The sequence below is a fragment of the Augochlora pura genome, chromosome 7, assembly GCF_028453695.1.
Source record: "Augochlora pura isolate Apur16 chromosome 7, APUR_v2.2.1, whole genome shotgun sequence".
NCBI classification, from domain to species: Eukaryota; Metazoa; Arthropoda; class Insecta; order Hymenoptera; family Halictidae; genus Augochlora; species Augochlora pura.
This window is the reverse complement of record NC_135778.1, coordinates 39,331,496-39,345,487: the sequence shown is the minus strand read 5'-3', so window position 1 is coordinate 39,345,487 and position 13,992 is coordinate 39,331,496. Positions and strand designations below refer to the sequence as shown.

The window sequence follows — 13,992 nt, the reverse complement described above, 5'->3', positions numbered from 1 at the left end:
CGTGTTCAGGTTCGCGCAAGTACTTTAGAAAGAGAACGAGACACGACGAAAATTAATAGAACGGAACATCGAATTCTCTATTTGATCAAGTCGGACAATTGATAATAATTTTCGATTTCCACTCAATTATAGATCGGAGGAAACTTCTCGATCGTTCTATAACTGATTTGAGGTAACGAATATTATTTGAAACTTCTTTAAAAATCGAATTCCGCGCCGCGCGCTTCAGATATCGCGCCAACCAAATGAAGGCGGGAAAATGTGAGACAAGTTACATTGTTCGCCAATGTGACTTGCTTTGCATGTAGTTGTTCTGATCTCATGCTCTCTTGCTTACTCGCTGTTTTCTCTCTCTTTTTTTGTTTGCGAGGGCAGCACTTATCATCGATAAATTGCCAACCAATTGGAGCAAAGAAAATTTCCATTTAAATCCTCGCTAATGGATCGTGCCGCGACCCTGGAGGCATATACATGAGATTATGTTACACACACATACGTATATACGCACTGAAACGTATTTACATACATTGTACATACCAGAAACATAATCTACAATAAGTGTACATCGTCGAAAGTTCTTATCCAAAATCTACATAATACTACATACACTATAGATAAATGTCATTCATCCTGTGCAAATCAATTTTTGTATTCTTCATGCTTTTTGGTTTGACTAAAATCATTAGTGTGTATGCTCAGAGAAACATGACTACTTATGCCGGTTTAACGTCTGTGGTTTACGTTACCGTTCCAACGCAAGAACTTGCTAAAACATTGTCACAGTAAGCTTTCAAAAAATCGACGAACGATAAAATCGGAATGTTTCATGTTATATATGTTGTTTAATTTTGTGTTTATTTTACAGTGATCTGGTGCAAAATAAATTAGCCGCATGTGTTAATATTATACCCCAAATCACATCTATGTAAGCATTATACATACGTGTGTAGATTATACATTTATATTAATAATATTTATATTGTAAGACAATAACTTTGAGTGGTATAGCATAAATGATCGCCAATCATTTTTAGATACGAATGGAAGGGTGAAATAAATGAAGACACCGAATTACTAATGGTACGGATGTAGAAAATCATTATGGTGTGTGGTAGAATTAATATACACATGTTTACATATGCTATAATTTTCATTACAGATGATAAAAACAAGAACCGATCTTGTGGACACTTTATCCAAATACGTTAAGTATGTTCAAAATCTTTTATTTCAAAATTAATCAGTTATTATCGCTTATAATTCTTTTATACAGGGCTCGTCATCCGTACGAAGTCTGTGAGATAATTTCTTTACCGGTAAGTAATAATTCAATAGAATATGATCTTTACAATTTATAACTTTCATTTGAATTTATCATGTTATTCAATATTTTGCAGATACAAAATGGAAATGAAGATTATCTTCAATGGGTCAGTAATATAAAAAATAAAAATGATACCGCTTAATTAATAAAATATAGTATATACCAACACACTTCTTTTGTCTTCTCTGTGGTAAAAAAACAGTTGTGTTATACCTATATTAAAAAATTAATTAAATTATTGAACCATCCATCCTGACTCGTCTTTCATTTGATAATATCCCCCCCTCTACTCTCGTTCACTCTTAGATTATTATAAAATCAATATAAAACATATACTGCATAGTTGGAGCCAAGAAAAGTATTCTATGTAGTATGGACATAAATATTATTTTTATATTATAAACAGTACTTTTACGTTGGCAAATCTTGGCAACTAGTTTCTTTTAAAATAAAGGTTAAGGCGTCGCTCTACAAAATTCGATCGAAACAAACACTGTATGTCGCTATATGTATAATTAAAAAATGAAATTTGAACAATCAGATAGATGCAAACTAAAAAGGTAGATAAAACGTTTGCTGTAATCCAAGTTCTATCGTTCGTTATTTTATTAGAAAAAGAAAATAACATAATTATAGACGACAATTTTATTTTGGTACGATAGAACATTTAATTAATTGATAAAAGAATTATGCCCAATCATAATTCAGATTTCTAATGAAAAATCACTTTTTACCATTTCCGAGTGCCTTCGGCCACTCAAGTGTCACTTTGTGACCGTATTTACAGGGTTAAGTGACCGACTGTATTTACAGTCTGTTGTTGAATGATAGAAGTCAACGATCAATGAGACCAAGTGAGACGAACTATATCCAATCACAACAAAAGTGGGAACGTAAACATGCGAAGGCTGCAGCTGTGAATGGGTAATGCCTTGTTGTTAATTAGCTGTCGGCGGCTGTAAGCAATAAGGTAATCCAGAGTTTAGGTAAAAGTACAAAACTAAAGTGAAATAACGAAAGCATGTTAATTTTACAAGCGATTTTACAATATTAGGACAAAATGGATGCGTTGGATTTATTTAATGGAAAAGGATTGTTTGCTAGACATGTGTTGGCGGGACCGTCTAGTCAGAAACAATTGCCAAAGGACATGTCCTTATTGGATGCTGAATTGAACGTAACAACGCGGAGTTCGAAAAGTGGAACAAATTATGCAAATGAATATATTGAGAAAGAGGAAAAAGAGCTGTTGGAGGTGCGTTAAGGAAATCATATTTTCCAAAATAGTCTTTCTTTGGTTTAATTTATTTTCGTTTCTAGTCAGCGAGCTATCATAACACGAATGGTCAATCAAAATTCGATGATGTATCAGTTGGGACAGAAGCTACACAGAATTTATATAATGATGAAGATTCGTTGAATGTATACAAAACATTCGCTTTTACCTATAACCCAAAGAAGAATCTATCGATTCTTTTTAAAAGGGATCAAATCATTTCTATGATCGAAACAAATTCTGTAGTAGTAATTCAAGGACCGACTGGTTGTGGCAAGACTACTCAAGTTCCACAATTTATTTTAGATTCCTGCTGTAAGAAAAATTTACATTGCAACATCATAGGTAATTTTGTTTTATTGTTAAAATTTATAACGTTCGTTTACAATATCTTACGTTTATTACAAAGATTTGAAAAATATTTAAAATCAGATCATAAAATTTTAATAACAATATTTACCGTATACAGTTACACAGCCCAGACGCATTGCTGCCATAAGTATCGCGAAACGTGTTAGCGAGGAAAGAAATTGGCCTTTAGGCAGCCTTGTTGGATATCAAGTCGGTCTACTAAATCAGACATGCAAGGACACTCGTTTAACATATTGTACAACCGGTGTGCTCTTACATAAGTTGATAAATGCCAAAAACATGCTGAATTTTACGCACATTATACTCGACGAAGTTCATGAAAGGGCCGAAGACATGGATCTTCTTCTGTTTGTTGTGCGCAAGTTATTGCGTACAAATTCACGATTGGTCAAAGTGATATTAATGTCTGCAACGTTCCAAACGATTAAATTTGCTAAATATTTCTCCTCGCCAGTGAGAGATCAGCTTGTACCAGCTCCTATTATCGAAATTGCACAGAAAACTTACTTTAATATCTCTATATTTTACCTATGCCAGTTGGGTGCATTGGGTCCGGTAAATAATGTGACATCCTTTTAAAGTGTATTAGAATCAGTCGATACAGTTAGCTCACTTAATCCATTGTATTTTCTGCAGTTGCCTGAAATTTCTGCAACAGAGCCAGTTGTGTCGAAGAAGATGATGGAATTTTGCGTGAACATTATTACGATACTGGACGACATAGACATGAAAGCTGACGACGTGGTATATTGTCCAGAGACGAACGTTTACGAGAGGCACGTGATTCTCGTGTTTTTACCGGGAATTCACGAGATCGAAGAAATGTATAACTTGTTGTTGCCGAAACGAAAGCTGGCTAAATGGGACACGATGGTACTGCATTCGTCGATCACAAACGAAGAACAGCAACGAATTTTTCAAAAGCCGCCCCACGGTTACCGTCGCATTATTCTGTCCACGAATATTGCCGAGAGTAGTATCACGGTACCAGATGTAAAACATGTGATCGATTTCTGTTTGACAAAGCAGCTTATTGTCAATCCAAAGACGAACTTCCAATGCTTGGAGCTCACATGGGCAAGCAAACAGAATTGCGATCAAAGAGCAGGTCGTACAGGCCGTGTGATGCATGGACGAGTGTACAGATTAGTACCGCAAACATTTTACGAGGCTGTTCTTCCGAAAGAAGCGCCTCCAGAAATATTGCGAGCACCTCTAGGAAACACTGTATTGAAAGCAAAGCTGTTAGACATGGGGGAACCGAAAGCTGTTTTAGCGCTTACCCTTGATCCTCCAGACCTCGCCAATTTAGAGAGAACTATATTGATATTGAAAGAGGTTGGCGGTTTGATCGACAAGCCAAACGAATTTCAACCTTTCGATGGGAAACTCACGGACCTTGGTCAAGTCATGGCCCGTCTCCCGCTAGACACACGTATAACAAAATTAATAATGCTAGGACACGTTTACAGCGTCTTATATGAAACGACCATCATCGCGGCCTGTCTAGCTGTAAAAGATGTGTTCGACAGTCCTTTCCAACAGAAGATGTCAGCCTACAATACTCGTCTTACCTGGGCAGCCGATTCTAGCAGCGACTGTATAGCATTCATGAATGTGTACAAAGTATGGATCTTGAACAAAGCGAATGGCACAATAAACAGCAATGCCGCGGAAAAGAGATGGGCGTCGCAAAACTTTGTACAGATCAGAGTATTGCGAGAGATTAAGGCTCTGGTCACAGAATTGAAGGAGAGATTGCGAAAGATGGGAATAGTGGAGAGCGAGGGCATCAATAAAGTGACTTGGAAAGGTACAGAATTGCCGATTGTTTTAAAGATCGTGATCGCTGGGGCGTACTATCCTAACTATTTCGTTAAGCATGTACCGGACGGGCAGCAGAACCAGAACGACGGACTCAAATTGTTGAATGGCTTGGACCCTTGTAAAACGGTGTACATGCAAGGGTGGCCGATGAGGCAGCCCGGATATCTCTACGCTAAAAGGATTCAAGACATATTCGAGAAACACGTGGCATCGAAAAGAATCAAAGTCATAGTATCTTTTGATGGTTCGTCCAGAGTTTACGTACAATTTGTAGAGGATCAGTTGCCCAATAATAAAGATAACAATGGTGATAATAATACTACAAAGAAAATTTCACGCAGTGTCTACAAAGCGATCAAAATGAGACAGTCAAATGTGTCGCTGCAGATACCGATTTTGAACGAGGATTTTGCTATCAAAAGGGCAGAGAAAGAGTGCTTAAAAGGAACGCAGTACTTTCATTTTGCCAGAAATATAAAAACCTGTTTGTGGCCGCGATTACCGAGTATACGATCATCTCGTATTCCAATTGTAATGTGTCAAGTACGTATGTATAAAAAAAAAGTTGCTGTTAAAATTTCGTTTTCAACTGGTCAAATAAAACATCTTAGCTAACAACAGCTTCAATTTTCAGGTGGACAGTCCCGGAAAATTTTGGATACAAGTACGCGATTCAAGAGTTAAAGAGCAAGTCGATAGAATAAGTTACGTTATAGACAAAAATTTGAATTATTTAAATAGCTTCGACTCGGTTCCGGAGACTGGCACAGTCGTGATTGCTCCGTACAAAATGAAACATTCTATATCGCATTTTCGAGCGATAGTGATGGGCAGCATAACTTCGCCCGAAATCCTGGTGCAACTTTACTATTTGGATTATGGTTGTTCGGGCGAGTGTTGTCTGTCTGATTTGAAACGCGTTGATAACATTGAACTGGCCGAATTTCCTGCGTTAGCCATTCAATGTGTTTTAGCGAAATTGCAGCCGTCTACAGCAGATGATATGGACAATAATTGGTCGGGCGCTGCCAGCAACTTTTTTAGAGCATTGGTGCACAAACCAGGTTTGCTATACGGCGACATTTATTCCATCGTGAACGGTATCATGGCGTTGGGGGTGATCTTGGAGGAGAGCGACGGGAAGGAGATCGATATCAATCAGTCGCTGATCGGCGAAGGATTCGCAAAGGAGAAAGAAGAGGGCTATTTCTCACGGTTTAATCATGGGTTACGAATGAAACAGGCAGAATTAACTGACGAACAGTGTCAGCGTTACGAACAGTTACAATATAATCAGGATTGCGCTGAAAACGTGTATCCGTATCCACCGACCGTTATCGAGTGTTGCGGATCAGTCAATTTACGGGGGCCATTTTCACCGTTGGAGGTCGATTTGAGACATCTCACTATAGCCAACAAAGACAATAGGATAAAAGTAATGATGAACTCCGTGAATGCCGTTCTGTTGGACAATGACCCGGAGAATTCGTCTCAGCGTCTTCTTGTAGCTGGATGCATATCTCAAAGCGCTTATAATAACACTCTAACGCTGCACAATACAACGTTGATGCCACGACTTCCTGGCCTGACTGCATTACTCGGGCTGATATTTGCGCCGTCCGTAGAACTTCGACGCAATACGTATGGAACTTATTACATAGGCGCGTTGTGCGGACTAGGATTTGATCCCAATACCAAGAGAAATCTGTTCCCGGAGCACGATTTAGAGCTTCAGTTTGATGCTGAGATCGACATAAACGACCTGCAAGACGTGAGCAATCGCTTAATATGATTCATTTTGTCCGTACAACAAGACTAGGAAACTTTTATTCTCATATCGGTTTCACTTAACTGGTAAATTGTTTGTCATACGCATGACATTAATTACCTGGTAAAAATTCCAGGTAATCCTTTCCCATACAACAAACAGTTTACGAGAATTTCTTTGAAATAACTTGAAATGAATGATCTATTAGATCATTTAATTTAGTTATATTACACTTTACTTGCTCATTCTCTCACTCTGCATATTTGGTTCGTTTACCAGATAAATAAATTGCGACATTGGATGAATATTGGCATGAACATCAATTCCAACTTTAGAGAAGGTAATAGCATGGAGGATACCATAACATGCCAGACCAAAATAAAAGAAACGTTCCTGAAACTGTTCGAAAAGGAAAGAAAACCTCAAACGCTTGAGACGATCAATAACTTCGATAAGTGGAATCTGTACGACGATCCCTTATATCTACGTCCTAACAGAGTGTCTCTGGTTGCCAATAATATATTTAAATTGCACAATGCTTTGGAATTGGAAGAGACTGATCGGTTGCTAGAAATTATAGAACATACGAAGAAGTTACAAGAATTGATGAAGGAGTAAGTGATAAACGAATGAAAATATATCTTGGCTAATGCATGAATCATTAACATATGTTATTTTTTTTTAATGTGACAGAGATCCAAGGAAACCTGGAAACACTAACATACCGTGTAAAGTGTGTAACGTGGTACTGAACGATATTTATGGTCTTCGCAGTCACTTGTTTTCTACAAGTCACAAAAACGAACAGAAAAGACTAGGCATTCACTTTTAATTAATTACAATTAAATGAAGGAGTATTTTTTATTAACGAAGACGGTATTATAAATTATATTGGGTTAGTTCAGGTAGCTGACAAAAGCTCCGAAGTCAGAAATTATGTTTAATTTATTATTATCTACAAATATATTTTCTCTCTATTCCAACTTTAGCACGTAAATAAATAATTTCAGTATTAACTTTTGACAATTGTATTTATATAAACGCGGCTTTAAATGGGACATTCTGTATTATAGTACAGGTAACAGTGCACTCAATATGAAAACGTAACATATTGGTATTTTTATGATTTTTGCTTTATTTTTTCAAATTTTCATATGTTTTTATACCTTATGTAAATAAAATTAATTATTAAAATTAATTATAAAATTAAATTATGTAAAAAAAATCTACAAAGAAAGAAACATTTATATATGTATATCAATCATTCTATATCGTATAATTTTTTATCATACCTTTATATTATATACGTTCTTTGTGGATTTTTGCAATTTTCTTTTATTTTGAAGCTACTTTAATACCCGTAAATTCATTCTAATTTTTATTACGTGAAAAAAGAGTAATTTGGTCATTTACATAAACGTCATATGTGCAATAATCTTATATCGTTCCTTGAGCAGGAAATTTATTGTAATTTTTCGCAATCCCTTTATCCATATCGTACTTTATTAGCAATTACAGTTTGTATATCTACTGTTTATAATACATGAAAAATTTGAAATTCAAATCGGAATTCAAATTCAAATGGATAGTTTTCAATTTGATAACAGATAGCAGCACTAGTTCCACCTAACAATATGGCCGATAACTGTAACTTGTCTGTGATACTAACGTGACAAACGTGGGTCGAAAGTAATTACCTATAAATATTTTAAAAACTAATTTCGGATAAATTTATATTTTATAAAATTATCTTCACTTTCCGATGTAGTTCACACGCGATAAAGAGAATTCCAAAAGTTGTTGGAATAGATGCATCTATCCAGAAAGACAGCTTTCTTTGTCAACAATAAATTTTATATAGCAATTTGAAACAGCTTAATAAATATGTTTATACGATATGTAATTTAAAATATATATTTATCATAACCATAATTGTTCGTATATTGTTAGAAATTGTTTCGCATTTTTAACTTTAAAGTACTGAGAAACTTAATTTGTTTGTTGACAATGGATTGAGTTCATACGTACAATATTATTGTAATACGCTTATATTAACAGAACGTTATATGTTATTCTAGAGAAAATTAAGTGGTATGCATTTTTATGATAAGCAGAGATTAAAGAAATTCTCACGTTACATTAAAAATGCAAAAGGAAGTAAACAACATAATAGCAGAATCATTGAAAAAGGCATGCGATCATGACAGAACTGGAAATGTAGGAAAGGCGTATGCATATTACACGGTTGTAGCAGAATTGAGTCCAGCGAAGAGATTGGAGATCGAAGATGCTTTCGTTAACGTACTTTGTATGTTTATAGTATACACTTTGTATACTGTCCTAATACAAAAAGTTATAAATATTTACTTTTCAGGTCAATGGGGAATGCAGCTCGCCAGCGATCATAGATTCACAGACGTTGTTTTATGTTATACACGTTCTTTAGATATTTATCCGAATAACCCACGTATGTTAAATAATTTTGCGGCTCATCTTTTAAGGTAATTTGCACTGGTGGCTTTGGTAAATGTACAACTAGTTGATTTAAAATTGATTTTTTAACGTGACAGATATCATGACCGCTAAAATTCCATATAATGAGGATTAAAACTATATTGTTAAAGGAATAATGATCCAATAAGGGCAATAAGATATTTAAAAAGAGCTCTGCAAGCCAATCCAAATTTTCTGCCAGCAGAAAGAAATTTACAAAATGCATTTAGCATGGCTGTAGATAGGTGGCACTTTCCAATGTTGAACGACAAACAAAGGAACAATGCGTTCGAACGTGCAATACGAAAGAAGATTTCTCAAGGATACGACACAGTATTAGATATAGGGACTGGAACAGGGTTGTTAAGTTTGTACGCACAAAGTGCCGGCGCTAAAAAGGTTTACGCATGCGAATGTTCAGTGGCGATGATAAAAATTGCTGAGAAAGTATTCGAAAGTAACAATCCTAGAGGTATAATTTTATTGCCCAAATTATCCACAGATCTTACAATACCCGACGATATTACGGAGAGGTCAGTTTTTTTTTTGGTTTATAATAGTCGGTTGCAATGTAAATATAATAAAGTTTTTATCCCGTTAAAGAAACATATATTTTTTTACAGAGTGAAATTAATAGTAACAGAAACATTTGACGCTGGTTTATTCGGAGAACGTGTAATACCATCCTTATTAAGTGTTCACACGAATATCTTGAATAGAAACGGCATAATAATACCGATGAGCGCTACAATTTACGTAGCAGCGGTGGAATGTGAATATTTGAGAAACAGGTCGTCCGTAGATTTTGAACAAGTAAAGAATTCCTGTCCTTTAAATTTTGATAATATATCTATATTATTAGACGACGAATACTATGATACGGAACATTTGAAAAATGTGAAAGTTAATTATATTACAGAACCAAAAGTTCTATTCACTGTAAATTTTAACGATATAACGAATTTACGGAAATACAATGTGGACGGAGTGAAAAGTAAGATAAATGTAAAATGTGAATACGACGGTATTGTAGACGGTTTGGTAAGTTGGTTTAAGTTGCACCTCGACGAAGAAATAACAATTGACACGTCGGATAGAAAAACCTGCTGGCAAACTGCTGTTTTCCCAAAAGTACCTACGCTATTTAAGCAAGGAGATGTATTAACAATACACGGAGAAATATTGAAAGGAAAATTAAAATGTTCTTACGCCGGAAATAATGCGGCGGACACCAGTTACAACGAGAAGAAATTTTTATATCATTTACCGAAAGAAGTTATAACATTTTTAAATGACTTCGAATATATGAAGTTGCTCACCGAAGTTAGCAAGTCATTAACTAATAAAGAGATCAATAGTATTTTGGATACGTCTCCTTTCCCAGTTTACGGACTAATGTTACTAAAGGAAAATAAATACAGTCAAATTTTATATTATAAAACCGAGAACAAAGTGCTCCGTCTCCTCATAGAAGAAATTGCAAAACAAAATGGTTTTAAGGAGAAAATCTGCATTATAGCGAAATACAATACTATTAAAGTTTCATTAGATAATATATTTGTCCACGATTTCGACATTAACGGAGAACTGAAAGATCGTGATCAAGAACACAGTCACGAATTCTTTAGGTATATCAGATTTAAATATTTTCTGTTTGCCTTGTTTGAAGTGTTTTTAAAAATGTTTTATAACGCACTTTACAGATGTATGCTTAAACCAAATGGTATTTTATTACCTGAACAAATATTCCTTGTAGGTCAACTTGTATTTTCTGAAGATTTTCCGAATATGGTTTATGTTAAAGATGAAAATTTACAAGGAGGATCAACGTTAGTATTTAATAAAAGAAATTCTAAAAAGGTACTTCTTAAGGAATATTTATATATGTACTAGTGTATCATATAATTGGTGTTATATGGGAAGGTAATCATTCAAAACTAAAATAATTTACGCGCGAAATATTCGTCAACTAGCTGTGCAAATTAATTCAGTTTTGCTGTAACAGTTATTACTTACTCTATTTTATTTTAAAACAATTTTTCATTTATTTCCACGATTACGACCAATTATACGATATTCTGCATATATAAAGTAATTCGATTTATTGAATTTTTAATGAAAATCTTTATGTTTTGCAGAGATTTAATAGTTATCAGAATATACGAAATACTTTTGATAATACAAAGTCATATGGAATTGCTCAGCACATTAACGAATTTAAGGTAAGACAATGGCTATCTTTATAAAAAAAATGCCCTCTTATTCTTTTTTAATTTATGTGTTATCTCTCTGTATTGCAGATAAATCAATTATTCGATTTAAATTCAAGTTTATATTTACACGAACCCGCATCCGATATAAATATATTGATAGAAATGAAAGACAGCGAAATTACGGAACGCATAGTAAACTTTGGAAAAATAAATGCAACAACTAACAGACCATTGCCGAACGCATTGATTTGCTGGTACAAAATCAGATTAACGTTGAACTATAATTACGATACGAAGAGAAACGGTTCCTTCATGAATCATACGGCAATACTATTGGAAGATGAATTGAAAAGCAGTGCCCTGCGAGGTAACGAGGTATACATAAAAGTTCAACAGGTTGAGGGCGTGGTGCGTATAAAAGTAAAGTGATCCTAGTGAAATGCTCCATTTTTGTATAATTGTAACCCATTTGAAATGTACATTTGTTTTACATTTTTTTAAATGCTATCCCCATACATGTATATAAATACTGGTATTTACTACGATTTTCGCTGTTGACTAAACTAAATTTACTGTTAAACGGACTATTATGTAGTACAAAAAGTTATTTTATAAAAATAAAAATTTATAATTTACTCTTTGTGTCGATTTTTAGATATTTATATATGTGCGGTGCCACTCTTTCAGGATAATTATTATGTACGTCGTGCGTTCCGTTCACAAAAACAACCTCGAACAGGTTCCTATCTTTTACCACACTCTCCATTTGCTTCGTAATATTATCCATTATATTTCTTCTACACGATCCGTTTGCCACGATGATCATGCTCGGTGTTGTGAAATTCTTCCAGAATTCTATATGCGACCTTATGTTCCACAACGGACGCGTCATTATTCTTAATCTGGGATCACGATTATATTTATACAAATCTCCAACTTTTGTAACCGCCCGTGTAAACATAGCTTCTGCAGCTTCCGTATTCAATGCCTCTTTCCTTTTGTACTGTAAAGCATATATTACTTCATCTTTAGTGTGTAATCTGTCCGTGACACGACCGTAAGCATTTAAATCGTACATCTCTTGAGCACAAGAAACAAGATCGTCGACTGCGTCTGGCACATATCCATCAATACCTATAATTCTTTCAAGTCGGCCAGGATACAATATACTGAAGTACGATCCTATATGAGCACCAAAACTGTGCGCTAGATAGATACATGTTTTCCAATTTAAAGCGTCCAGAACTAGTAAAATTGTATAAACATAATCGAAGAATTGCAACGGTACTCCAGAAGGAAATGATGACGACAGTCCGTGTCCTGGTAAGTCTATGCTTACGTACTCATAATCTTCTGGTAGTAATTCTATTAATCTGTCGAAAGACCCGGCATTGTCTAAAATACCGTGCACCACCAGCATTCTCTTCTCTTTCGAAGAACCATATGCTTTTGCGGCGACGTGTCCCCACGGCACAGGGAACTTCACCTGCGTGAATTGCTTTCTCAACTGACTCATGATAATATTTAAAAAGCTTCTGTACAAACACTCCACTAATTAATTTCTTCCTTTTCGTAGAATCACAGTCGAATAAAAATATTATGTACTATCGTACGAATGGAGTAACAACTCTGTTACCTTGTGATGTCCTTATCAAAGTGGAAAGGTAACAATACGTGTAAATACATACATATAATACAAAAATCCAAGGTTCAATGCTAATCAAGTATCGCAAGTCATGTATCCCACCCAACTGCTGCAAGATAAATACTTATATAACATGTAAATTATAATATATAAATTGTAATATATACATATGATATGTTAAATTGTTTGAAAAAAATGACAACTTTATTGTACGAAAAATGATTAATTCGAGAAGTATATTATAAATTATTTAAAAGCGTATCGTCAATTTGTATTTACCAATTTCTTAAAAACACCGATATTAACAATTTTATGTCATAATTCACGTATTTAGTTTCTCGGATCCTTAATGCATTGTGCGACGAATAATTTACGTGCAGTGAACGTTCAAAAATCATAAATCCTCGTGACGGTAATGTAAACAATAATAAACGTGAAATTATTCAACAAGCAGCGTCGATTACGCGTATTTTGAATAGCGTTGAATAGTAATGTGTAATACGAGAAAAAAAATGGTGACATCTGACATTATTGAAACAGGCAGAGACAGGAACATAACGAGGATGTCATTAAGTTTTCTTTCGGAATGTAATGACGTGTAACTTGGATAACACGAGGAAACATATTTGTAATCGTGTAAACAATATTTTTTATTGGTTGATGAGCCAATGATGATGATATTCTAGATACAGTAGTTCTTACGATCTGAATTGTTCGATGTAGGGAATTCGGTGTGGTTCGGATGCCCGTGGAGCGCTGAACCGCTCTGCTCGTGAAAGGTTGTAGAGAGATGTACAAACTTCGAATACTTTAAGTAAAAGGTACTTTATTTATAGAGCTCTAAGATGTACTTTCTTTGACCGTCGAATTTAATCTGAGGTTTTCCGAGGAGTTCTGCATTTTATTTCAGCTTCTTTTCCTTCACTCCTTCTTAGCCAATAGGAAAATTAGCTGGGCGCTGATGAATTTGCTGGACATTGATTTGTCGGCCGGTTGCAGATCGAAGGTGATTGGTGGTTCGACGGTGCGCGTGAGTCGAGCGCGCAGGGGTAAAAAGCCCGTCGAAACGAACAT

General features: G+C 35.0%; 4 protein-coding genes across 8 annotated transcripts; 3 read left to right on the top strand and 1 right to left on the bottom strand.

Moving 5' to 3' along the window:
• Nucleotides 1–493: 493 nt before the first annotated feature.
• On the top strand, nt 494–1,572 carry Cuta (cutA divalent cation tolerance homolog). Its single transcript, XM_078187808.1, has 6 exons — nt 494–782; nt 866–925; nt 1,035–1,080; nt 1,160–1,209; nt 1,274–1,316; nt 1,398–1,572. Exons 1-6 carry the CDS (start codon nt 619–621, stop codon nt 1,464–1,466), a joined length of 432 nt encoding a protein of 143 aa, XP_078043934.1. The 5' UTR covers nt 494–618; the 3' UTR covers nt 1,467–1,572.
• A 141-nt stretch (nt 1,573–1,713) lies between these two features.
• Nucleotides 1,714–7,399, top strand: LOC144473689 (putative ATP-dependent RNA helicase spindle-E). Its single transcript, XM_078187797.1, has 8 exons — nt 1,714–2,294; nt 2,362–2,579; nt 2,645–2,945; nt 3,070–3,527; nt 3,609–5,342; nt 5,434–6,570; nt 6,847–7,181; nt 7,261–7,399. Exons 2-8 carry the CDS (start codon nt 2,385–2,387, stop codon nt 7,397–7,399), a joined length of 4,299 nt encoding a protein of 1,432 aa, XP_078043923.1. The 5' UTR covers nt 1,714–2,294; nt 2,362–2,384.
• On the top strand, nt 7,354–11,985 carry LOC144473692 (protein arginine N-methyltransferase 9). Of its 5 annotated transcripts, none has more exons than XM_078187803.1 (8): nt 7,354–7,462; nt 8,646–8,875; nt 8,942–9,068; nt 9,192–9,593; nt 9,684–10,688; nt 10,764–10,920; nt 11,199–11,282; nt 11,361–11,985. In XM_078187803.1, the coding sequence occupies exons 2-8, from the start codon at nt 8,713–8,715 to the stop codon at nt 11,700–11,702; spliced, it is 2,280 nt and encodes a 759-aa protein (XP_078043929.1). In that variant the 5' UTR covers nt 7,354–7,462; nt 8,646–8,712; the 3' UTR covers nt 11,703–11,985. The 5 variants fall into 5 exon arrangements, with proteins under 5 accessions (XP_078043929.1, XP_078043931.1, XP_078043928.1 ...); XM_078187805.1 differs by lacking the exon at nt 7,354–7,462 and adding an exon at nt 8,086–8,256 and having other exon boundaries at nt 10,764–10,889; nt 11,361–11,498; XM_078187802.1 differs by lacking the exon at nt 7,354–7,462 and adding an exon at nt 8,088–8,256.
• Nucleotides 11,709–13,818, bottom strand: LOC144473694 (serine hydrolase-like protein). The gene has a single exon (XM_078187807.1). The coding sequence runs from the start codon at nt 12,787–12,789 to the stop codon at nt 11,899–11,901; it is 891 nt and encodes a 296-aa protein (XP_078043933.1). The 5' UTR covers nt 12,790–13,818; the 3' UTR covers nt 11,709–11,898.
• Nucleotides 13,819–13,992: the final 174 nt, after the last annotated feature.

What these genes read in the sequence shown, in the direction of transcription:
- LOC144473692 (XM_078187803.1), top strand. Translation starts at nt 8,713, where the DNA reads ATGCAAAAGGAAGTAAACAACATAATAGCAGAATCATTGAAAAAGGCA. An exon ending in TGCTTTCGTTAACGTACTTT is followed by an intron (nt 8,876 to 8,941) that starts GTATGTTTATAG and finishes TTTACTTTTCAG; the next exon opens with GTCAATGGGGAATGCAGCTC. An exon ending in AGCACATTAACGAATTTAAG is followed by an intron (nt 11,283 to 11,360) that starts GTAAGACAATGG and finishes TCTGTATTGCAG; the next exon opens with ATAAATCAATTATTCGATTT.
- LOC144473689 (XM_078187797.1), top strand. Translation starts at nt 2,385, where the DNA reads ATGGATGCGTTGGATTTATTTAATGGAAAAGGATTGTTTGCTAGACAT. An exon ending in AGTTGGGTGCATTGGGTCCG is followed by an intron (nt 3,528 to 3,608) that starts GTAAATAATGTG and finishes TATTTTCTGCAG; the next exon opens with TTGCCTGAAATTTCTGCAAC. An exon ending in TTCCAATTGTAATGTGTCAA is followed by an intron (nt 5,343 to 5,433) that starts GTACGTATGTAT and finishes TTCAATTTTCAG; the next exon opens with GTGGACAGTCCCGGAAAATT.
- Cuta (XM_078187808.1), top strand. Translation starts at nt 619, where the DNA reads ATGTCATTCATCCTGTGCAAATCAATTTTTGTATTCTTCATGCTTTTT. An exon ending in ATACCCCAAATCACATCTAT is followed by an intron (nt 926 to 1,034) that starts GTAAGCATTATA and finishes AATCATTTTTAG; the next exon opens with ATACGAATGGAAGGGTGAAA. An exon ending in ACTTTATCCAAATACGTTAA is followed by an intron (nt 1,210 to 1,273) that starts GTATGTTCAAAA and finishes TCTTTTATACAG; the next exon opens with GGCTCGTCATCCGTACGAAG.
- LOC144473694 (XM_078187807.1), bottom strand. Translation starts at nt 12,789, where the DNA reads ATGAGTCAGTTGAGAAAGCAATTCACGCAGGTGAAGTTCCCTGTGCCG.